We start from the raw sequence: 24,635 nt of genomic DNA on the forward strand, positions 1-24,635 counted from the left end.
AAAAAACAAGCTCCCCTGACCCTGTCCTGGTGCCATAGTCGCACAGGTACTCATTGATGGCCCTCTGCTGCGTGTGCAGCCGCTGCAGCACGGCCAACGTTGACTTCCACCTGGTGGGCATGTCACAGATTAGGCGGTTCTTGGGCAGGTTAAACTCCTTTTGGAGGTCCGTCAGCCGAGCACTGGCATTATAATGACCGGCAGAAATGCACACAGACTTTCCTGGCCTGCCTCAGGACATCCTGTAAGCCCGGGTACCTGCCCAAGAACCGCTGCACCACCAAGTTAAGGACGTGAGCCAAACAGGGCACATGGGTCATTTGTCCCTGTCGGAGGGCAGAGAGGAGGTTGGTGCCATTGTCACAAACCACCATTCCTGCCTTAAGTTGGCGTGGCATCAACCACCTCTAAACCTGCCCCTGCAGAGCTGACAGAACCTCTGCCCCAATGTGGCTCCTGTCCCCCAAGCAAACCAGCTCAAGCACCGCATGGCATCTTTTGGCCTGCGTACTTGCGTAGCCCCTTGAACGGCTACGGAGCACCGCTGGTTCCGAGGACAAAGCACAGGGAGAGGCCATGGAAGAAGAAGAGGAGGGGGTGGAGGAGAGAGGTGTGTCACAATCATTAGCATTTTGGAGGCGTGGTGGCGGAACAACCTCCAACACTACTGCACCTTGTCCTGCATCCTTCCCAGCTGCCAGCAGAGTCACCCAATGCACCGTGAAACTTAGGTAACGTCCCTGTCCATGCCTGCTGGACCATGAGTCAGCGGTAATATGCACCTTACCGCTGACCGCCCTGTCCAGCGAGGCATGGACATTGCCTTCCACATGCCGGTAGAGAGCCGGAATCGCGTTCCGTGAGAAAAAGTGGCGTTTGGGTACCTGCCACTGAGGAATCGCACATTCCACAAACTCACGGAAGGGGGCAGAGTCTACCAACTGAAAAGGCAGCAATTGAAGTGCTAGCAATTTTGCCAAGCTAGCATTCAACAGCTGGGCATGTGGATGGCTGGGAGCAAACTTCTTTCGGCGGTGCAGCAGCTGGGGCAGGGAAATTTGCCTGGTACAATCTGACGTCGGTGTACCAAAAGCAGATTGCCCACAAGTACTTGGCTGTGACACACCTATTTCTAAACCTTCATTCCTCTCAGTGCAGGTCTCAGAGAGGACTGAAGGTATAGTGGGGTTGGAGATCTCAGCTGATGAGGAGCAAGGAGAGGTCCTCTTTGTTCTTTGGTGTGGGTCTTTTAGACACGCTTGCCAACGAACTGCATGGCAGGTCAACATATGTCTGGTCAAGCATGTGGTACCCAAGCGGGAGATGTTTTGGCCACGCGAGATACGCTTGAGACATATGTTGCAAATAGCAGCGGTGCGATCTGATGCACTCGTCTCAAAAAAGGCCCACACCAAAGAACTTTTTGAATAACGCGCAGAGACTGCAGCGCCCTGCACATGTGGAGCTTTGGGGTGTGATGCAGTCAAGGTGCTGCCCTTAGGCTGGCCCCTGGAGGGCATCCTGCCTCCTTGGTGATGTGCCGCCTCCTCCTCCTCCTCCTCTCTCCTATCAGGCACCCACGTTGAGTCAGTGACCTCATCATCCCCTCCCTCCTCATCACTGGAGCAAACCTGGCAGTATGCTGCAGCAGGGGGAGCATGACTGCCAGATTGCTGTCCTTCTTGGGCACCCCCTCTGTCCGTGCTCACGTTACTGCCTTCATCAAGCTCAGTATCATCATCAGAGCCTTCCAAACGCTGGGCATCCTCCTGGAGCATGTACCCAACACTGTGGTCAAACAGTTCGAGGGACTCCTCAGGACGACATGGTGGGGCTAGGGAAGGAGTCACTGATTACATTGAGCCAAGGGAAGAGGCCGCTGCTTTGCCAGACAAAGTACCCTGGGCATGGGTGAGAGAGGATGAGGACGGCTTGGTCATCCACTCGACCAAGTCTTCCGCATGTTGCGGCTCAACACGGCCAGCTGCCGAAAAAAAGGCCAAGCGTGTCCCACGGCCACGTGCTGATGAGGATACACCGTCTCCACGACCAGCACTAGACACAGAGCCTGCTTGCCCTCTCTTATTGTCTTGTGACTGTCTGCCTCTCCTTCTTGGCCTTCCAGACATACTAATGGCCTGTAGCTGCACTAAGCTGGGATATATATATGTACTGATACTGCAGCTAGCAAAATCAACTGCCTGCCTGTAGTATGAGAACACCACCAACCTTCTACAGGTAGCTTTAGCTGAACACTGTGCAGAGCTCGCAAAAAAATAACTTGTAGGTTTAGCTGGACACTGTGAGGTGGACGCACCGCACTAACTTGTAGTTTTAGCTGAACACTGTGAGCAGGACGCACTGCACTAACTGTAAATAGTCTAGCTGCCTGACTGTGGTACTAATAGGATCAAAAGAACACCAGCAATTTTCTTCAGGTAGCTGTAAATACTGTAACAAGACAAGCCTGCCTGTCAGTAAGAAGATAACAGGAATGGATCTAGCTGAACACTGTGAGCAGGACGCACCGCACTAACTTGTAGTTTTAGCTGAACACTGTGCGCAGGACGCACCGCACTAACTTCTAGGTTTAGCTGAACACTGTGAGCAGGACGCATCGCACTAACTTGTAGGTTTAGCTGAACACTGTGAGGTGGACACACCACACTAACTTGTAGGTTTAGCTGAACACTGTGAGCAGGACGCACCGCACTAACTTCTAGGTTTAGCTGAACACTGTGAGGTGGACATACCCCACTAACTTGTAGTTTTAGCTGAACACTGTGAGCAGGACGCACTGTACTAACTGTAAATAGTCTAGCTGCCTGACTGTGGTACTAATAGGATCAAAAGAACACCAGCAATTTTCTTCAGGTAGCTGTAAATACTGTAACAAGACAAGCCTGCCTGTCAGTAAGAAGATAACAGGAACGCATCTAGCTGAACACTGAGCAGGACGCACCGCACTAACTTGTAGCTTTAGATGAACACTGTGCAGAGATCTCACTACGCTAACTTGTAGGTTTAGCTGAACACTGTGAGGAGGACGCACAGCACTAACTTGTAGTTTTAGCTGAACACTGTGAGCAGGACGCACCGCACTAACTTCTAGGTTTAACTGAACACTGTGAGGTGGACGCACCACACTAACTTGTAGTTTTAGCTGAACACTGAGCAGGACGCACTGCACTAACTGTAAATAGTCTAGCTGCCTGACTGTGGTACTAATAGGATCAAAAGAACACCAGCAATTTTCTTTAGGTAGCTGTAAATACTGTAACAAGACAAGCCTGCCTGTCAGTAAGAAGATAACAGGAACGGATCTAGCTGAACACTGTGAGCAGGACTCACTGCACTAACTTGTAGCTTTAGATGAACACTGTGCAGAGATCTCACTACGCTAACTTGTAGGTTTAGCTGAACACTGTGAGGAGGACGCACAGCACTAACTTGTAGTTTTAGCTGAACACTGTGAGCAGGACGCACCGCACTAACTTCTAGGTTTAGCTGAACACTGTGAGGTGGACGCACCGCACTAACTTGTAGTTTTAGCTGAACAATGTGAGCAGGACGCACCACACTAACTTGTAAGTTTAGCTGAACACTGTGAGCAGGACGCACCCCACTAACTTGTAGGTTTAGCTGAACACTGTGAGCAGGACGCACCGCAATAACTTGTAGTTTTAGCTGAACACTGTGAGCAGGACGCACTGCACTAACTGAAAATAGTCTAGCTGCCTGACTGTGGTACTAATAGGATCAAAAGAACACCAGCAATTTTCTTCAGGTAGCTGTAAATACTGTAACAAGACAAGCCTGCATGTCAGTGTATATATATATATATATATATATATATGCAACACCTGGGATGCATATATATACACAATACACTGTAAGTGCAGCTAACTGACTGACTGTTCTGCCTAATTTATCTAACTCAAATCAAATGACACTGTCTGTCTCTCTCTCTATCTATGAACGCCGGAACACACACTACACAGGGCCGCCGTTTAGGCGGCCTTATATAGTGTGGGGCGTGTGCTAAATCCCCTGAGCCATAATTGGCCAAAGCCTCCTTGGCTTTGGCCAATCACGGCTCTCTGTTCAGACGGCGCTGTGATTGGCCAAGCATGCGGGTCATAGTGCATGCTTGGCCAATCATCAGCCAGCAATGCACTGCATTGCTGCAGTGAATTATGGGCCATGACGCGCCACACGGCCCATATCGTTCGCAATTCGGCGAATGGGCGAACAGACGATGTTCGACTCGAACACGAAGCTCATCCCTAGCCTCAAGTGACACCTGTTTGTAGGAGGTACTGTCTGCTCCACACTGCCAGGATCCGTCCGCTGGTGGACTCCAGTACTGCGGCCCAAAGATGACATAACATCAGCAGGGAAAAGCTCTCCTGACAGTTCCAAACTGCCAGGAGACACCTGCTGGTGGACCTCAGTACTGTATACCAAATGACAGATATTACCAGCGGATGGAACATTTCCTGACAGTACCCCCCTCAAAGGAGCGGCCTCCGGACGCTCCAACTGGTTGTAATTGTCCATAGTCTATGGCATCAAGCAAAATGGTGGAAGAAAGTATATCGGGCTGGTCGTCAGGCACATCCGGGCAGATAGCTGGCACATCCGGATCACTGAGCTGGGCAGCGGACAGGAACACACCACGCTGGGCAGCAGACAGGAACACACCACGCTGGGCAGCAGACAGGAACACACCAAGCTGGGCAGCAGACAGGAACACACCAAGCTGGGCAGCAGACAGGAACACACCAAGCTGGGCAGCAGACAGGAACACACCAAGCTGGGCAGCAGACAGGAACACACCAAGCTGGGCAGCAGACAGGAACACACCAAGCTGGGCAGCAGACAGGAACACACCAAGCTGGGCAGCGGGCACAGGCACTTCAAGCTGGGCAGCAGGCACTTCAGGCTGGGCAGCAGGCACTTCAGGCTGGGCAGCAGGCACTTCAGGCTGGGCAGCAGGCACTTCAGGCTGGGCAGCAGGCACTTCAGGCTGGGCAGCTGGTACATCAGGCTGGGAAGCTGGCACATCAGGCTGGGAAGCTGGCACTGCGACATCAGGCTGGAAGGTAGGCACTGCGACAATAGGCTGGAAGGCAGGCACATCAGACTGGGAAGCTGGCACATCAGGCTGGGAGACTGGCACATCAGGCTGGGAGGCTGGCATCGAGACATCAGGCTGGAAGGCAAGCTTCGAGACAACAGACTGGGAAGCTGGCACATCAGACTGGGAAGCTGGCACATCAGACTGGAAGGCAGGCACATCAGACTGGAAGGCAGGCTTCGAGACATCCGGCTGGAAGGCAATCTTCGAGACATCAGGCTGGAAGGCAAGCTTCGAGACATCAGGCTGGAAGGCAGGCACTGAGACAACAGACTGGGAAGCTGGCACATCAGGCTGGAAGGCAGGCATGAAGACATCAGACTGGGAGGCAGGCATATTATGCCCTGTACACACGGTCAGATTTTCCGATGGAAAATGTGTGATAGGACCTTGTTGTCGGAAATTCTGACTGTGTGTAGGCTCTATCACACATTTTCCATCAGATTTTCCGACACACAAAGTTTGAGAGCAGGATATAAAATTTTCCGACAACAAAATCCGTTGTCGGAAATTCCGATCATGTGTACACAAATCCGACGGACAAAGTGCCACGCATGCTCAGAATAAATAAAGAGATGAAAGCTATTGGCCACTGCCCCGTTTATAGTCCCGACGTACGTGTTTTACGTCACCGCGTTTAGAACGATTGGATTTTCCAACAACTTTGTGTGACCGTGTGTATGCAAGACAAGTTTGAGCCAACATCCGTCGGAAAAAATCCTAGGATTTCGTTGTCGGAATGTCCGAACAAAGTCCAACCGTGTGTACGGGGCATTAGACTGGATGGCAGGTACATCAGACTTGAAGGCAGAGACATCAAGCTGGAAGGCAGGCATCGAGACATCCGGCTGGAAGGCAGGCATCGAGACATCAGGCTGGAAGGCAGGCATCGAGACATCCGGCTGGAAGGCAGGCATCGAGACATCCGGCTGGAAGGCAGGCATCGAGACATCCGGCTGGAAGGCAGGCATCGAGACATCGGCTGGATAGCAGGCACATCAGACTGGAAAGCAGGCACCGAGACTCCGGGCTGGAAGGCAGGCATCAGGACAGACTGGACAGCGGGCACATCAGACTGGGAGGCAAAGATATCAAGCTGGGAGGCAGGCGCTGAGACATCCGGCTGGAAGGCAGACATCAAGACATCAGACTGAGAAGCGGGCACATCAGACTGGAAGGTGGGCACATCAGACTGGAAGGCAGGGACATCGAGCTGGAAGGTAGGCACCGAGACATCCGGCTGGAAGATAGACATCAGGACATCAGACTGGGAGGCAGGCACATCAGACTGGATGGCAGGCACCAGGTTGGCAGGTTTAGGTGGGTCATCAAGTTCAACTGGCATGAACGCAGGCTGGAACAGGTTGGTTGGTGTGGAAGCAAGTTGGGTTACTGGCAGGATCGTGTGAGTGAGGAAGAACTTCCGTTTCTTTTTTGGCTTAACTGCTGGGGATCTGTAGGTGGCTGAATGACTGTAGACAGGAGGTGAGGCATACTGAAACGAAGGGCTGGGATATGGCAAGGAAGGGGGAACAGCGGCCAGAGGAGGTTCTTGTGGGGAAGTTGCAGGTATTACAGAAGAGGCAGGTGGGTTAAAGGCAGGATATGTGCAGGAAGTAGAAACAGGGTATTGATACTTGGTGGGGAGCAGGGTATATTGGACTGTAGCTGAGGTTGCCAGGGGTGATGGGAGAAAGAACATCTGAGCAGGCAGGTGTTTAGTAGCAGGTCTGGGTTGTGGAGAGCTGACAGAGGCTGGGCATAACAGGTCTGACCATGCCTGAAGTACAGGTAGCACAAAAGTGGGCTCACATATCCTTTGTCTGACCAGGGACTGCACTTCATCTATACAATCTTTCAGCAACTGTTTGGGACAAACCGAATAATGCTCAAAAAAGGATGCAGAGTCATCCTCTAACAGCCATACTAAGGATGCAACCTGGTTAATGCTGAAGGGGGGAGAAAAGTCATCATGGCCCTTTGGGATACAAGGCAGAGCCAGCTCTGTACATATTCCAATCAAAGGCTGAACACCCTCAAACCGTATACTGCCCTGATCGACCACAGAGTGAGCTAAACGGATAATCTCCAGCAGCTGATCACTGGACCACCCTTCCAATGTTTGGCGGAGGTATTCAGAACTCTCTGTTGCCAGCAGAGCATAATAAACAATAATATCTGAATTCATCCCAGCACGTGAAATGGAACCGAGATGGTTCCCCTGTGCAGCCACTTCTGGTCAGAGATGGCCTTGGTATACTGTCATGAACAGGTGTGACCAGATTGTGTGGACTGCAAAGAGGAAACCCAACCGCATGTAAAGTGAAATAGAATAATGTTTATTAAAGATAAGTGATATAAACAAACAACACCCCAAATACAAATAGTGCTCAACCAACCAACAGAAACCCACAGACAACAGATAATATATACAGCCAAAGGGAAGTACCGAAATCAAACACGTTAGCTAGGCCAGGGTCATACACAGGGGGATAAGCAACTGAACAAGGGCAGGTTAGGAGAGGGAGATAATGGATGGGATATGGCTACAAGGGAATAGGAACACAGGAGGGACAGGATCAGGATGGGATCGGATACCGGCTCAGGAGCAGGTTCAGGTTCCAGATACAGGTTCCAGATACAGGTTCCAGATCAGGTCGCAAGGAAGAAAGATACCAAGGCAAGCATGTGATTGCTTGCCGGGTATTTATAGGCCTGTGATTGGCCTCAAGTGACACCTGTTTGTAGGAGGTACTGTCTGCTCCACACTGCCAGGATCCATCCGCTGGTGGACGCCAGTACTGCGGCCCAAAGATGACATAACATCAGCAGGGAAAAGCTCTCCTGGCAGTTTAGAACTGTCACCTGCTGGTGGACCTCAGTACTGCATGCCAAATGACAGATATTACCAGCGGATGGAACATTTCCTGACACCACCGCTGGAACTATCTGGGCCCAATTGTGTGTGAGTGAAAACCCTGCGCAGAATAATATCAGTGGCCTTTTTGGGCATAAAACCTGTTTGGTCAGGGGAAATAACATGCAGGACTGACATAAGTCTAGTAGCTAACAGTTTGGTCAGTATTTCAAAGTCCATATTTAGTAAGGAGATGGGCCTATATGATGAACACTGCAGTGGGTCTTTATCCGGCTTAGCCAATAGTACAATATGAGCTTCATAAAAGGAGAGGGGGAGGCCCCCCTTTTGAAAACAATCTATGTATAATCGTAACAGTCTGGGAGCCAGGGTCTCTGAGTATTGGTGGTACCACTCAATTGGCAGACCGTCCGGTCCAGGAGCCTTACCACTAGGAAATGACCCTATTGCGAAAACTACCTCCTCCTCCCTGAGCGCGGCATCCAGAAAATTTCTAGATACCTCCAGTAGCTCAGGCAACCAGAGGGTCCCCAATGTGTCCCTGAGGTCACCAGTGTCAAAAGGATCTATCAGGGAGTACAGATATCTATAGAAGGATACAAACTCCCGTACTATATCTTCCCTGTCCCTCAACAGTTGTCCCGATGGGGACAATATGCAGAGAACCACTGTCGGGGACGTGACCCCTACCGTCAAAAGAGCCAAGAGTCTGCCATTCTTATCCCCTTTTTCAAAAACACGCGCCGCACTCTTTTGCAGTTGACAGGTAGTCATGTCCTGATAATGGAGAGATACATTCCTCCTTGCGAACTGCAATTGAGCCAATGTGTCAGGAGAAGGTGAATCCGCATGTGCCTTAGCGCATTCCTGTTCCTTGTCCTGGAGTTGTTTTTCTATACTATTCTGTTCCGTTCTCAGGGCTTTAATGGCTGATATGTACACCCCCCTAATAGTGGCCTTAAAGGCCTCCCATGCAGCATGCACTGATGCTGATCCTTCATTAATCTGCCAAAATGTATCCATGTGTGGTTTCAACATCTCCTCCACAGTGGGTTCCCCCACCCATTTGGGAGACAAACGCCAAACCTTCCTTGAACCCTGGGAACCTAATTGCAAGGTAATCTGAAGTGGCGTGTGATCTGATACACCCCCTGGAAGGTAGGACGCCTCAGCTACTACTATAGGCAATAATGTCCCATTGGCGAACGCCAGGTCTATTCTGGAGAACGAAGCATGTACCGAGGACAGATATGAATAGCACCTGTCCGTGGGATGCTTCCACCGCCAAATCTCAGCGAGACCCGCAGTTTCCGCCCATTGTGACAAGTCATGGTTTGGAGCCCTGCGTGGGTTGGACGTGTCCAACATGTAATTGAGAACATTGTTGAAATCTCCAGCCACCAATAACTGGAATGGAGCATGAGGTGCCAATTTCTCCAACACCTCATACAGGGTATTCCCTGTAAAAGGAGAGGGAATATATACATTCACCAGGGCCAACTTACGTGAATAAACTTCAATTATTACCACCAGGTATTGTCCGCCAGGGTCTGTGATCACCGTTTCAATGGAACAAGGCAAGGACTTGTGGAGCAAAATAGACACACCGTTTGCATAAGATGAGAAAGTGGCATGTAGGGCTCTGTGCATCCAGGGACGTTTCATGGCCAGAATTTTGTTGCCTAATAAATGAGTTTCCTGTAGGAACATTATGTGGGGATGTTGGGCCTGCAAAAATTTCAGCACCAAAGCTCTCTTATATTTTGAGTTCAAACCCATGACATTCCAGGAGATGATTTTAATATTTAAGGACATGACTGCAATTCAAAAATTTACCACCAGATGGAGGCCTAGGAGCAAAGTGTAGGTCCGGAGGCGCACAGAGCCATACAACGTGCTGAAGCATAACATTTGCCCACCTACCAACATCACTTTGCAGAGGGGCCCGTTTCTGGGTGTCTACCGGTCTATCAATCTTGCAGTTCCGAGAGTGACACCACAAACAAGCACCCACAAAACAGGTGAAGCAGATACACAAAAACATAACATAGAAAAAAAAAAAAAACCTGAATCATACATTCACTCAAAAACAGTCCCAGCATAACAATTTCCTGTCTTACCTACTTAAAAAAGATAGGGGGAAAACAAAGAAAACAAAACACAAACCCCCCACACGCCAGCAGACTTAATCCCCAAAACCTAAAAGTAACAAAAACTGGAATATTGTCTTGTAGAGTTATTCCATATGTCCCTTAAGCAGGGACAAAAAAAAGGTGGGCACTGGCACCGCTTGCCTTCTCTTTATACTCTTTTCTTCTTTTTCTTTGCAGAGAGAGCAGCTAGCTCCATGTATATTGCAGCCATGAAGCACCAAGCAACTATGAATGTGCTGCAACCTCTTGAAGGAAATGTTATTGCATAGTAAAAACCAAGACCGTACATATGCATCTCCTGTCCATGCACACCGCCCCGAAAACACATCGGGAAGAGCAACCTAGAATGGGAGTATATTTAAAGCATATGTACCCACCTGAGTGTAGACAGCCTTCATTGCACCGGATTTTGGTAAAAAAAAAAAAAAAAAATTTATAAAATATAAAATATAGGTGATGATTCACTTCAATCCAGGGTATCCAGCCAGTCTGAGACATCCGAGGGGGCCTCAAAGAATTTCACATGCCACGCTCTGACGCGTTTCGTCATATCCTGACTTCGACAGAGGTCGTCGAAGTCAGGATATGACAAAACGTGTCAGAGCGTGGCTTACACGACGCCGGAAGTGACGTTTGCGCGCCACCGCAGCCCGGATCCACAACCAGGAAGTGTTTTGCTCCTTGGGATATTGAGCCGGCTGATCTCCGAAACGGTGATGTGCATTACTTCCATTGCTTGATTGACTGTTTATCTTGTACGTATATTGGTTGAGGGGGTTCTTGTGAGATGTAAGGGGTTTATTTGAATAAATGGAATTACACTATGTGCGCTTCTTCTTTGTCATCTATTTATTTGGAGTTGTGACCCCCCGTGAACCCCCTGGAGTGGTGCTGATAGCAATGGGATTGGGAGATTTCTTCTCTTGGAGGCTTATTTAATTTGCAGCTCTGGTGAGTTTGACCCCCTATTGGGAGAGTGTGAACACAGGGTGAAGTCCAACTGACCGGGGGAAGATGCACACTGCGATTCAGCTGTAATATCACCTATGAACATTTTCCTAATCACCTCACAGACTCTGCACTTCCCCTTTTTTTAATTACCTTCGTGTGAAGTTGGCTGCATGATATATATATATATCTTTTGCTCAATATTAGCGCTGTTTATAGTGTATGTTTACATATATTGTTATTTATATACTATTCTTTTATATACCTAAAATTAATAGTTGTGCTTTCAGTGCCATTAATTGGTAATGGCACACCAAACACAGAAGCAAACACACATTTTGGCATGTAAAAAAACGAGTGGCAAATGCTGCAAAATGCACAGTAAAAAACACGCAACCCACAAAACGCCAACCTGTCCCATAAGACACATATAGCACAGCCCATTTAAATCACCGGGCTGCCCTATGCATGTCACAGGAAAAACGAGCGATCATATTATGTGCGCTCCCACTATGCTAGATGTGAATGGGGCCTGAAAGTGAAATTGGTGCGGTAACACAAGAACAATGAGGCTCCATTCACATCTGTGCGTTTCCTTGCATTTCAGAAATGCGCTGCACCATAAAACGCTGTAAAAAACACACCAAGCTCCACTCTAAAAAAAAGTTCTGAAGCTTCTTTGGGGCGATTGCAGTGTGTAGGGCAGCACATTCAGGTGGGTGGGCTGCCCTATGTGTGATGAGTGAAAATGCTCCAAAACGCCTCCCTACTTCGCTAAAAAAAAGGCATGTAAGGAATGCGAGTTCCCGCTATGCAGAGATGTGAATGGAGCTTGACAGCTGAGTGTTTCTGTCCACTCCCTCCTATGTACTTATATAAAGATGGCCATACACTATGCAATCTGATTGTATATTTAGTGAGAAGGGTGATCACTGATTGATTGCATTTCATTTAAAAAACGTGCAGCTGCGAATGGGAGGGTGGATGATGCAGGGTGTGTGCTAATGAGATCAGCTGGTCAAGTCCTTCCTGTGTCATGACCTACAGTCTGTAAGGACATAAGACAGAAGCAATAGATACGTTTGGAATCATGGATGGAGGACAGTAAGGTATGTGTCTGTAGATTTTATGGAAAGCTTTGATATTTTTGCAAAAAAAGTACATGAATGCTATATTGGTACATAGGGGAGCTGGAGTTCTTTTTTTAAAAAAAGTGAACTTAGCCTTTAAGCTGCTGTTTTAAGGGTGCTGGAAGCATGGTGCAAATTGGCCTACCTTTTCTAAATTATTTTGGCCTCTTGCAGTTAGCAGGTTTCTTTATGAGGACGTGAAAAACATTGCTGAAATCCAACAGGTTTTCAAGTTTTGTTTTTATCACTGGGTTGGAATAAGGCAAACTGTATAGAGAGGTAGCAACAGGTCAGCAGATCATCTACAATCTTACAGATTTTTCCCTTTATGACAATCCAGCAGCAATGCTTCCAAACCTGACTCCACTGTCCAATAAGAGATACCGTAAATCCCTGCTGAAACATCTTCTAAATGCAGCTAGGGCATACATCCCCAGCATGTGGAAAGAGCAATCTCCACCTATGGTGTCACAGTGGTTTGCCAGGGTGAATGATATTCAATGGTAGAATATCTGACAGCTGTCCTTAGGGACAGGGCAGAGGAACACAACACACACTGGCTATACTGGGACATGTTCCAGTTCTCGGATGAATATTTGTTATATGCTTAAACAAATTCCTTCATGGGATTATGACATCTCATGCCATCGACTCTGCCAAAGATCTCCACCTTCCCTCCTCCCTTACTGCTTTCCTACTTTTACCTCTCCTTTTGACTTCCTTCCTAGACACCTAGGGTGTCATTCTTTTTCTCTATTGCACAGAAAAAGTCTCTCGGTATGCGTTGATCATTGGATGCTGTTACTGTGAGGATGGGGCTAAGAGCCATATATTGTCTAACATCCACGTTTTGCTCCCCAACTTATAGTGGTTCGGTACCTGCTAGTTAATGTTTTTCCTATTTTTTCCTGGTATGTTCAGGACAACTACATTTTTATAATGGTGTTCCACCATACTACAGGCTAAATACAGGATATATTTGTTGTAGAGGCTACTGCCCACAATTTACGGATATCTTATATTGCTGTACTGGAACCCTGTCTGTTATTTCATTGATACCCATTGATTCTCTGATATGGTTGTGTTGTTGCCTATTGCTGGATTTCATTGACTATGGTATGTAATGTCATACTGGTATGTTCTACTGCATACCTAAAATAAAGAATGAAAAAAAAAAACTCCCATGAGGCTGCAGGAACTTATGAGCAGTGGGAAGTTGGCTGTGAAGCCAAATGGAATCACAGCTGGCTTCCCACACTAAACATGCCGATGCAGGGGACCCAAAGACCTGAGAGGAACCGGCCCGAGTGAAGACGCTGCTGGATCCCTGGACAGGTAAGTGCCTTTTTATTTAAAGTCAGCAGCTACAGTATTTGGATCTGAAGACTTTTCAATTTTTGCAAACCAACTGAAGAACTTCTTGAAGCGCTTTGTTTAAATGGTTAAAAGAGTCAAGCAAAATAAAGTTTGGTGTGAGCCGACAATGAAAAACAATAATATGGAAATTGAACCATCACCCCACAATATTGGAGTCTGAAATTAAGTTTATTTCAAATATTAGTTGGGTACAGCAGCCAACGCATTTTGGGGACCTGATATCATCCCCTTCATCAGTGCTTAACAGAGTGTGGGGTTCACAATCTGGGACTTGAGAAGAAACCGATTACATAAAATGTGTGGGTTCACATTGCAAAATTGCAAATTGCAAAATTGAGAAACAACAAAAAACAAGGTTTTCTGCCATGTCCATGCATTGGGATTACATTGGCCATTGCAGCCAAATGCATGTGCTGTAAATGAGCCCTAAATTGGTGGTATAAGTTTACTTTAAACTGACTGAAGGGCAAACATTTTTCAGTAGTAACTTTTTAATATTTTGAAAGATATTTCAAAAGGATAATCTGTAGAGAAATACATTTGTCTGGTCATGTTAGTACATCTCAGGTAGTTGTTTGACATGGCTGCCACTTATACCTGAAGGAACCCGAAACAGCACAAACCAGAAAAATGGATAAAATAAAAAAAAGGTCAAGGCCGATACTGTGCAAATATTTCAGGAATAAAAAAAGTATAGTTAAACTGTGTTATACACAATACAAAGATTTAAAAGTTATTTTTTTAAGTAATACTTACCATAGCCTTCAACAAATGAGCCTCAAAATCCTTGTCAAAATCAACTGTGGAGCTCTATAGAAAGGAAAACAGCATTGACACTATTAGAACAATGCTGTTGGGCGTGCATATGATTACATCAAATACTGTTGGAATGTGGTTTGGGGTTAAAGGATAAAATTTCAAACTACTCAGTCAGATTACTATCAGATTAAAACCAGCTAGGCTGGTGCAAGGTAGTAGGGGATACATCACTTTTCTAAAGAAAAATACAGCACCAAACTCTGCCAACCAGGAAAAAGCGAGCCTACAAAACCTGCTTGTTATAAAAACAGAGATAATGAAAACATATTTATGCAAAGTGTATTAGGGTCACATGCTGGGTTGTTCGTTTCAGCACACGCTGTCAGACACATGTAAAAATGCTCATCGCTTGTGATTTGGCTCATTGCCAAAAAAAAAAAAATTACCCAGTTATGTACATTTAGGGAAGAATTCAGACCCTTTTTAAAGCAATCTACTGAGCTGGCCAGAACCACCTCTGGAGAGAATCTATTCCACATTTTCACAGCTCTTACTATGAAGAAATATTTCCGTATTTGGAGATGAAATCTTTTTTCCCCTAGATGTAAAAAGTGCCCCCTTGTCCTCTGTGATGACCTTAAGGCCCTTTCATACTTGTCCAACTTCAAAGTCGCACGATTTTGCCGCAATTTCACGGCTGCGATTTTGACAAGACAGATCTGACTTTGATCCCCAACAATACCAGGCGCTGTCTGGTATGAATCTTTAGAGGGAACTCCACCCCAAATTAAAAAAAAAACCGGCATGGGTTCCCCCTTCAAGAACACAACAGGTCCTTCAGTCTGGCATGGATTTTAAGGGGAACCCCCATGCCGAAAAAAATCCATACCAGACCCTTATCCGAGCACACAGCCCGGCAGGTCAGGAAAGGGGGTGGGGACGAGGGAGCGCCCCCCCCTCCTGAACCATACCAGGCCGCATACCCTCAAAATGGGAGGGTGGGTGCTTTGGGGCAGGAGAGACTCTGGGGGGGCGCTCCCCCTGCCTCAAAGCACCCACCCCCCATATTGACCATGTTGCTCGCTTGTCCCCACCACCTTTCCTGACCTGCTGGGCTGTGTGCTAAGGGTCTGGTATGGAATTTGGGGGGGACCCCCATGCCATTTTTTCGGCAAGGGGGTTCCCCTTTAAATCGATACTAGACCGAAGAAGGAGGGGGAACCCATTCCGTTTTTTTTTTAATTTAATTTGGTGTGGAGTTCCCCTTCAAGATCATCAGAGCACAAGTCGCATGCCAAAGTCAGATCCGCTAATACGGCGATCCGACGTCAGTGATATTCAATGGGCTGAAATAGGATCAAAGTCGGACCAAAGTAGTGCAGGAACTACTTTGAAGTCGGCACGACATAAAGTCATACTAATATGAATGGTTGTCACTGGAAATCATGGGGAACGACTTGTCATGCTACTTTGCAGTCCCAAATCGTGGGACAAATTGTACAAGTGTGAAAGGGGCCTACAGTGAATAACTCAACACCAAGTTCACTATATGGACCACTTATGTATTTGTACATGTTTACCATACCCCCCTCCCCCAATCTCCTCTTTTCAAGAGAGAATAAATTCAGTTCCTCCAATCTTTCCTCAGAGCTGAGCTCCTCCATGCCTCTTATCAGTTTGGTTGCCCTTTTCTGCACTTCCAGTTCCCCAATATCCTTTTTGAGAACTGGTGCCCAAAAGTGAACTGCATATTCCAGATGAGGTCTTAATAATGATTTGTACAGGGGTAAAATTATATCTCACTCTCTGGAGTCCATACCTCTCTTAATATAAGAAAGGACTTTGCTTGCTTTGGAAACCACAGCTTGGCATTGCAAGCTATTATTGAGCTTATGATCTGCCAAACCCCCAGATCCTTCTCCACTATGGATTCCCCCAGTTGTACCCCCCCTAGTATGTATGATGCATGCATATTCTTAGCCCCCAAGTGGATAACTTTACATTTATCAACATTAAACCTCATTTGCCTCTTATGCCCCGTACACAGGATCGGAAATGTTGCCAGCAAAACTCTGATGAGAGGTTTTGGTCGGAAAATGCGACCGTGTGTATGCTCCATCAAACTTTTGCTGGCGGAATTCCAGCCAGCAAAAGATTGAGAGCAGGTTCTCTATTTTTCGGTCGGAAAAAGTTCCTATCCGAAAATGGGATCGTCTGTATGCCGACGCGCAAAAAATCACACATGCTCAGAATCAAGTACGAGACGGAAGCGCTCGGTCTGGTAAAACTAGCGTTCGTAATGGAGATAGCACATTGTCACGCTGCAAATTATTGGATATTTTAATGCAGCGCATTCTTTTGTTCTTTATAATGCTAGAATAATGAAGTTGTTTTGCTGCTGATATTCACACAGAGTTATGACAAACTGATTTCTTTATTATTTCTCGTTATCTCATGAATAATCTTTTTTGTTTTTAAAGCCAGATCTCCATAATAATGTTTAGAATTATTTTTTATAGTCATCCTTTTTTATTTTTAATCAAGATCTCCTGTTTTTTGGATTATTTTTAAATTAGTTTCTAGTGATCTCCATCTCCATGATCTCTTTTGGTGTGTCAAGTTTCCACAACTACATTATTAAAGCTCAAGGAGGTTGGTTTGTGTTGTGTCCCTTGTTAATTTGACATTGTATTTTTTAAATGTACCTGCCAACTCACAAACAAACTGTCCTTTTTGAAGAAAAAACACATAGGCAAGTATTTTCATATAAAAAATTCTCCATTTATTCTGGCTCATAATAACAAAATAAAGAGGAAGGCAATGTTGGAGAAACTGCTTGAATTTGTGAAACCTTTGGCCCCCAGGGCACACATCAACTCTTTGTAAATTAAAATTGGTAGCCTGAGAAGTCCATATTTAAAGGAGCACAATCTGGTTCAGGACTCCCAGAGATCAGGAACAGCAGCAGATGACATATATGTCCCCAGGCTGTGGTACTACAACAGGCTGCGTCTTCTGTCAGACCAGATTGAACCCAGGCCATCACTTTCTTGTCTTCCCTGCAGCCTTTCCTCCATGCTTCCCTGCAGCCTTCCCTGCAGCCTTCCTTGGAGGCTGTGGCTCTGGAGGTGGACTTGTGGCAGAAGGAGGAGGAGGATGGGCGAGCACACATAAGTGCATGTTCTCACTAATTTGGCCCCTCAACCCCTTCCAAAGGGCGTGAAAAATTAGATTCTGACACAGCGTTGCCCCTCCTCCATTTGCTGCAATTTGGCAGCTACATAGCAGCCATAGGTCTCTTCAGCATCGTGGGGTGTTTTCAGGGACGCATTAGCCTCCTTAATGAGGCCCAGTGCTGCCTCCTCCATGTTACTCCCCTTCCTGGCCCTTTTTGTTGTAAGGCAGAGGGGAGGCACCTGGGCTTGGGTGAGGCTACAGGGCCCCGCCAACTTCTGGCTGACATTTACCCCCGCCTCCTCCTGTGTGCCACATTCCAGAGCCTCGTCCTGGCTGAGGTCTTCCTGTGTATGAAAAAGGGACATAGTTTTAGTTTTTGGTTCATCAATCACACACAATTTTCAGCTCATGACTGTTGCAAATTGAATGTTAACAAATAGAAAAGACTATCATTCTGAGCTCAGCACTTTTCATTTTTGTCACAATCATTTTTGGCCCCTACTGTCTATTGATATGCAAAAGATCAATAATAACATCTAGTTAACAACAATAATTTTCGGGCAATAAATATGTTAAAAAATACTATACCTGGCTCCAGCTGGGCTCAACTGGGCTCCTCCACTTCTTCCAGCATGGAAGGCCCAGGTTGGTCCTCGGAAGCCTCAGCTGGGGTTGAGGGAAGGGTTGAGGGAAGGCTGGATGGAAGTGTAGAAAGTGATTCCCTGGCTTCCATCTGGTCTTCCAGGAAACCACATCCTGTTGTAGTACCACAGACTGTGTACATACATATTCTCTGCTGCTGCTCCTGATCTCATGGAAGCCTGGACCTTATTCAGCTCCTTCCTATATGTGCTTCTCAAGCTACCAATTTTCTTCTCCACAAACTCGATGTCTGCGTCGGGGACCTGTGTCTTCACAAATTGCAGCAGTTTCTCCAGTGATGCCGTCCTAGCTGGTTTATTTCGATATAAGGGGTTTTTAACCTCCCACAAATTTCTGATATCCGTGTATCTGTCTATGAACTGGCCCATGAATTCAGGGTCTTTGAATTTTTTCATATTTGCTGCAAGACAAAAACACTAATATCAAGCTAAACTCTCCTAATGTTAGCCCAATATAGGCCTCAATCTAGAATCAGTATAGGCCACTGATGTCCCAAGTTAAAACATTACCTTCGTTATAACGTTCGGCATTTCCGGTCCTCCTTCCTCCTCACACAGAACATATATATTATTATATACACTGCGCATGCGTGAAACTCCACCCACATCGCCCTCCCCTGATGTTCTTTCTAGAATATTCCCCACCCCTTCTCTTTCGGCGCAGTGGGAGATGAACATGGCGGAGACACAGCAGGTGCGTAGTAGCAGTAACAAGGAGGAGGAAAGCCCGGAGCCTGAAACGTCCCGATCCTGGAGGAGAAGATTTAAGGCCTCAAATATGGCCTTTGTAAAGATGGTGGAGTTGGTGGACATCTTGAAGAGGGCCGACAGTGATGGGAAGTATGGACCTTACCTAAACCCAAATGAGAGAAAGGCCAAGATCATGACTAAAGTTATGAAGAGTCTGCACAGGAATTTTGGGGTACGACGATCCAAGGAGCAATTGAGGAAATGCTGGTCAGACCTGAAATTGAGAGAGCAGGATCAGTACAGAAGAATCAAGAAAGTGTTTCTAAAAATTAAGTAGTTGTCGCGTGTTCCGATTATTATTACTTGCATGCTGCTTCATGTGCTTTTCTTTATTATTGTACAGTTTAAAATGGCAACTTTCAGGCTCATGGGCACAGTAATCGTTCACAGTAAACATTGTTCGTTCACCAACTAAATACAATGTTTTTGGCAGATACAGGGTTAAATACATTTGGTCATGCTAATTTGTATTAAAAGAAGTTTAGGACATTGTTGTATAGATGTGTTTGTAACTAGAATGAAATGCAAACTTGATTCAGTGTAATGTAAGGAGAGTACACTCAGCAGCTGTTTACACATCTGGACTCAGGAGCACTAGTGTGGGACACAAGAACAAACTTTTTAGGGTGTCCCACACAGGTGCTCCAGTGGATACTTGGGGTGTCTCCATGTATAAAACTTGTCCAAAAAAGGTAAGTATTCCAGCTTTGTTAAGGGAAAAAAATCATGTCTTCAGCTTGGAACTCTGCCCAAACAGACAATTGTATTCCACTTCGAAGCAATGTTTTACATTCATATTTCTGGCCACAAATATCGGTGTGTTAAGTATAACTTTTGTTTCATTCTCATAGGGGAGAAAAGACTCAGGATGTCTGAGGACACCAGGGACCCCCCACCTACTAAAGAAGGGGAACTCAGCACACAACCTCAGGATGTAGAGGAAGGAGAGGTGGTTGAAATAGTGACCACAACAGGTGAGTGTCTAAGACCACAGCTTCAGGTAATAGAGGTATGCCTGCATATTTATAATACATGGTGTGCATTTTTATTTTAGGTGATGTGCATGTTGTGGAAGAACAATCTACTCATTTCACCACTGACAGTGCACAAAGGCTAATCCAGGACATAATGTTTTGTAGTCGGGATTTAGACTTCATAAAGGAAAAAACCAAGGAGATTGAACAAAGAATGAAGAACATAATTGATGTATTAGGGAGAATCTAAATCCAAAAAAAATTACACTTTTTTTTCTTAAAGAAAATGTAACTAAAGTTTTAATACAGTTTAAAAGCCAAATTTGGATACCAGGGGATATCAATGTACGCGTTTTGTGGGTGCAACCCCTTCCTCGCAACTCTAGTAGGTAAGAGGAAGGGGTTGCACCCCCAAAACACGTCCATTGATCCCCCATGATGGGAGATAGCACATGTTGACATTAGGCATGGGATCAGGAGGGAAATCCCCATTTTGGCTCCCAATTTGTGTGCATCTTCTAAATTTGACTTTTACAGGGGTGACATCATTCCATCTGATGAAGGCAATATCAACACATTTTAACACTATAATGTCTGATATTGCCTTCAGTTTTTCAGTGTTGAATTTTGTAAGTTCCTGAGTTGTGTATGTTACGTTTTGAAACATGCCTATTTATGTAAAAAACCAAGATGTTATTTTTTTACCAAAAAAGGTTTTGCAACGCACATGTGCATGTGCATGGAGTAAAAGGTTTTATACTCAACAATGTGTGGCTTCTTCTTTCAGTGCTCAATACCACTTTTTGTATTAAGTTGGTGTTTACAGTGACAATGGGTGTTATTTAAATAATTGAAAAACCATTTGGCACCACACGTGCACCAGGAGAACCTAGAAGACAGATAAAAGAAACACAAGCAGTAAATCAAATTCAAGATTTTATCATATTAATTTTTTTTATTTTGAAAATATTTAAAAATTTGCTGGCATAGCATTGGACCCCCTACCCGTAAAATAATCGACATATTTTGGACGCACTTCACGTGCGCTTTGGGGGGGCAAGCCAGCTACCAGGGCCGTCAGTATTGGTTCATGAAGTCCGGCCTCAGGCCCAACTGAGGCTACATAATTAGGAGCATTTCGCTTTAAAAAGTTGTGCAGTATGCAGCATGATAACACAATGTGGTTAAGTTTGTACCCTGCCATATTTATTGCCATTAGAAATAAGTGGAGCCAGCTGGCCATTATCCCAAAGGTATTCTCCGCGACTCTTCTGGCTCTGGCCAGCCGGAAATTAAAAACCCTTATCTCCGGGGTGAGGGTCCTCTGGGGGAATGGCCTCATCATGTGATCACCCAGACCAAATGCTTCATCAGCAATAAAAACAAATGGGAGTCCTTCGACGTTCTCTTCCGCAGGTGGCAATCCCAAGCCACCACTCTGGAGACGTTGGTAGAACTCCGTCTGGGCAAAGACTCCACCATCCGACATCTGGCCATTCTTCCCCACGTCCACATATAAAAACTCATATGTTGCCGAGACCTCCGCCATCAACACAATAGTATTGAAACCCTTATGATTAAAATAGTATGACCCCGAATGGGGTGGTGGGACAATGTGGATGTGTTTCCCATCGATTGCCCCTCCACAGTTGGGAAAGTCCCAACGCTCGGCAAACTGGGATGCCACAGTCTGCCATTCCTGTGGCGTTGAAGGAAACTGTGGAGTCAAACCAGAAAAAAACAAATTAGTACTTTTGCACATAACATTGCATGCAGATACACAGACACAAACATTCTTGGCCAACACCAGTATAACGTTTTTTTTTAAGGAGTATTTAAAGACAAAAAGATAAGGTCCACTTATCAGATTCCTCACCCCCTCTGATGGCCCATTGGAAAAAGTTTAGGGGGGGTTCTAAATGAGTTTGGGAGCCAAAAAAAAGCCTCTTGCACTCTGCCTGAATTTAAGGACACAAATAACATTTGTACACATTTTAGGGGGTGTTTAGGGTAAAGCACTACTATGGAGCTGACAAAATACATTGTTACATTGTTAAGTGACTAGGCTAGGTGTGTATGGGCCCAGGATAGCATGCTGGGGAGGTTAGTGAAGGCAAATATGCATGAAGGACAAAAAAGGAGCATTAAAAGCTTACAGCATGCATGAGGACAAAGGGGACATTCACAGCTTATTACAATCATGGTAATTAGGGAATGATGAAAGAAATACAATACATTAGCATACATTAAATACATAGAATGTGATTTTAAAGGCGAAAACTTACCCTAATATAGTCCTTCTGCAGGACCTGAATGATGGCAGAACAGGTCTCTGGGATAATAATCCCCAGAGCCTGGGGGGAGATGCCTGTAGAGAACTTGAGGTCCTGTAGACTTCTCTTTGTCGCCAAGTACTGCAACGTGGCGACTAGCCTCTGCTCCGGAGTGATGGCTTGTCGCATGCAGGTGTCCTGCTTCGTAATATAAGGGGACAGCAAAGCCAACAGACGGTGAAAAACGGGGTCCGTCATCCTGAGAAAATTCCTGAAATCATCAGGATTATTCTCCTGGATTTCCCGCAGCAAAGGCATATGAGAGAATTGGTCACGCTGGAGTAACCAATTCTTGGTCCATGAACTCCTCCCCACCCTGTTCATGGACTGGGCTTGGGTCAAAGCAAGAACCCCAACACCAAGCCCCCGCATAGCACAAACTCTATGAAGAGCACGTACCCGCAACATGGCTTCAAAATGGTCAGCTGGTCAGAATGAACTAACAGAACACACTAAAGAACAGCAATGCCTGTGAAGAGCGAGCTGAAAATCAGAAACAAGCGGACAAGAACGCACTGCAAAACAGATACGTACTGACTACACGCACTGAAAACCAGACACAAACCCACAAGCACAAACTGAACAGCAATAACGGACTGAAAAGCATGAAAGCTGAAAAGCGCGAATCGGCTCTCACCAAACTTCTACTAACATGAGATTAGTAGAAGGAGCCCAAAGGGTGGCGCACTGGCTATTGAACTTCCTTTTTCTAGTTCTGTCTTACGTGTTGTATGTCACCGCGTTCTTGACAGTCAGAATTTGGTGTGACCGTGTGTATGCAAGACAAGCTTGAGCGGAATTTCATCGGAAAAGCCATCATACCTTTTTCCGACCAAAATTCCGATCGTGTGTACACGGCATTAGTTGCCCAATTAGACAGTGCATTGAGGTCAGCTTGTAAATTGTAGAAATCCTGTAAAGACATTATTCCACTGCATAGCTTGGTGTCATCTGCAAAGACAGAAATAGTACTTTTAATCCCAGACCCTATATCATTTATAAAGATGTGTGTGTTGAAAGAACAGCAGCATGTAATGTAAAGTTTTTAATAAACTGACAATACTGTATGCATTATACCTATTATGCAGCAGGTGGAGCTGTGGTATTATAGTGTATATTTCTTATATTCTATGATATATCAGGATGTATTGTCTATCTGTGCTTAATGCATTTGTTTGTGTTATTTTCCTGTTCCATGATAAATACATGTTCTGATATTACTCCATGACAGTAAAGTATTCTCTGCATATAAGACGCTTCCAGCACATAATTCAATACACTGACAACAGGTTATGGGTCCCAGGCACCCAGGCATTGGAGAGGATACTACAAGTCCAGGCACTGGAGAGGATACTCAGTGGATACAGAGAAGTCGGTGAGTACTGTATGCAAGCTACCGAAAGATGGCAAGTGGCTCAGATGTGAAGTTTGCAATTGCAAAGTTGAACAATGCCAATTACCAGCTGTGGAAATTCAAGCTAGAAGTGCTTTTGAACAAGGACTTGTGGCAAGTGTTGAATACAGACAGACCCACAGACGGAGAGATGGAGGAATGGGACAGGAAAAATGGGCAGTCAAAAGCAACTATAAGTTTACTAGTGGAAAATGACCAGCTTATCCATATAAGAACAGAGAAAACAGCCAAAAGGTATGTGGACTTCATTACAAAAACTGCATGAGCGTTCAAGTCTAAACAGCAAGTTATTTCTGCTAAGGAAGCTATATAAGATGAGACTAGAAGAAGGCCAGCAAATGTGTGACCACCTGAAAGCTATGCTAGAGATCAAAGAGCAGCTAGGCGCCATCAGAGAGGACATTAAAAATAACCATATTGTTGCCCTGCTCCTCTGCAGCCTTCCAGAGACATATACTGCTCTTATTAACGCTGTAGAAACCAGACACGAGCAGGAACTAACACTGGAATATGTCAAAGGCAAATTAATCGATGAATATGACAAAAGGAAAGAAAATAAGCACCATGATGACACAGCACTTAAGATGTACAAAGGCACAAAGCACAACAAATAGGGATGAGCCGAACACCCCCCAATTTGGTTCGCCCCAGAACATGCAAACTATCAAAAAATGTGTGCAAACATGTGAACACTATTAAAGTCTATGGGACACGAACGTGAAAAATCAAAAGGGTTGATTTTAATGGGTTATATGAAAGTTATTGCCATAAAAAGTGCTTGGGGACCTGGGTACTGCCTCAGGGGACATGTATCAATGCAAAAAAAGTTTTTAAAACAGCCATTTTTTCAGGAGCAGTGATTTTAATAATTCTTAAAGTGAAACAATAAAAATTAAATATTCCTTTAAATATTGTGCCTGGGGGTGCCCTTAGTCTGCCT

The 24,635-nt window shown here is 45.6% G+C and overlaps 1 protein-coding gene across 10 annotated transcripts in view; it reads right to left on the reverse strand.

Annotated features, from left to right (window-relative positions):
• LOC141110703 (galactoside alpha-(1,2)-fucosyltransferase 2-like) overlaps nucleotides 1-24,635 on the reverse strand; it is a 341,918-nt gene that overhangs the window by 177,544 nt on the left and 139,739 nt on the right. For 7 of the 10 annotated variants that reach the window (XR_012236322.1, XM_073602220.1, XM_073602226.1 and 4 more), the window contains exon 2: nucleotides 14,383-14,436. The exons of the other annotated variants lie outside the window; for them this stretch is intronic. Coding sequence is in view for 1 of the 7 variants with exons in the window: in XM_073602220.1 (XP_073458321.1) it covers nucleotides 14,383-14,436 (54 nt within the window). In the remaining 6 variants the exon portion in view is untranslated. The remainder of the gene's footprint in view (nucleotides 1-14,382; nucleotides 14,437-24,635) is intronic. 10 annotated transcript variants of the gene reach the window in all.

Source organism: Aquarana catesbeiana, linkage group LG10, assembly GCF_042186555.1.
Source record: "Aquarana catesbeiana isolate 2022-GZ linkage group LG10, ASM4218655v1, whole genome shotgun sequence".
Classification (NCBI taxonomy): Eukaryota; Metazoa; Chordata; class Amphibia; order Anura; family Ranidae; genus Aquarana; species Aquarana catesbeiana.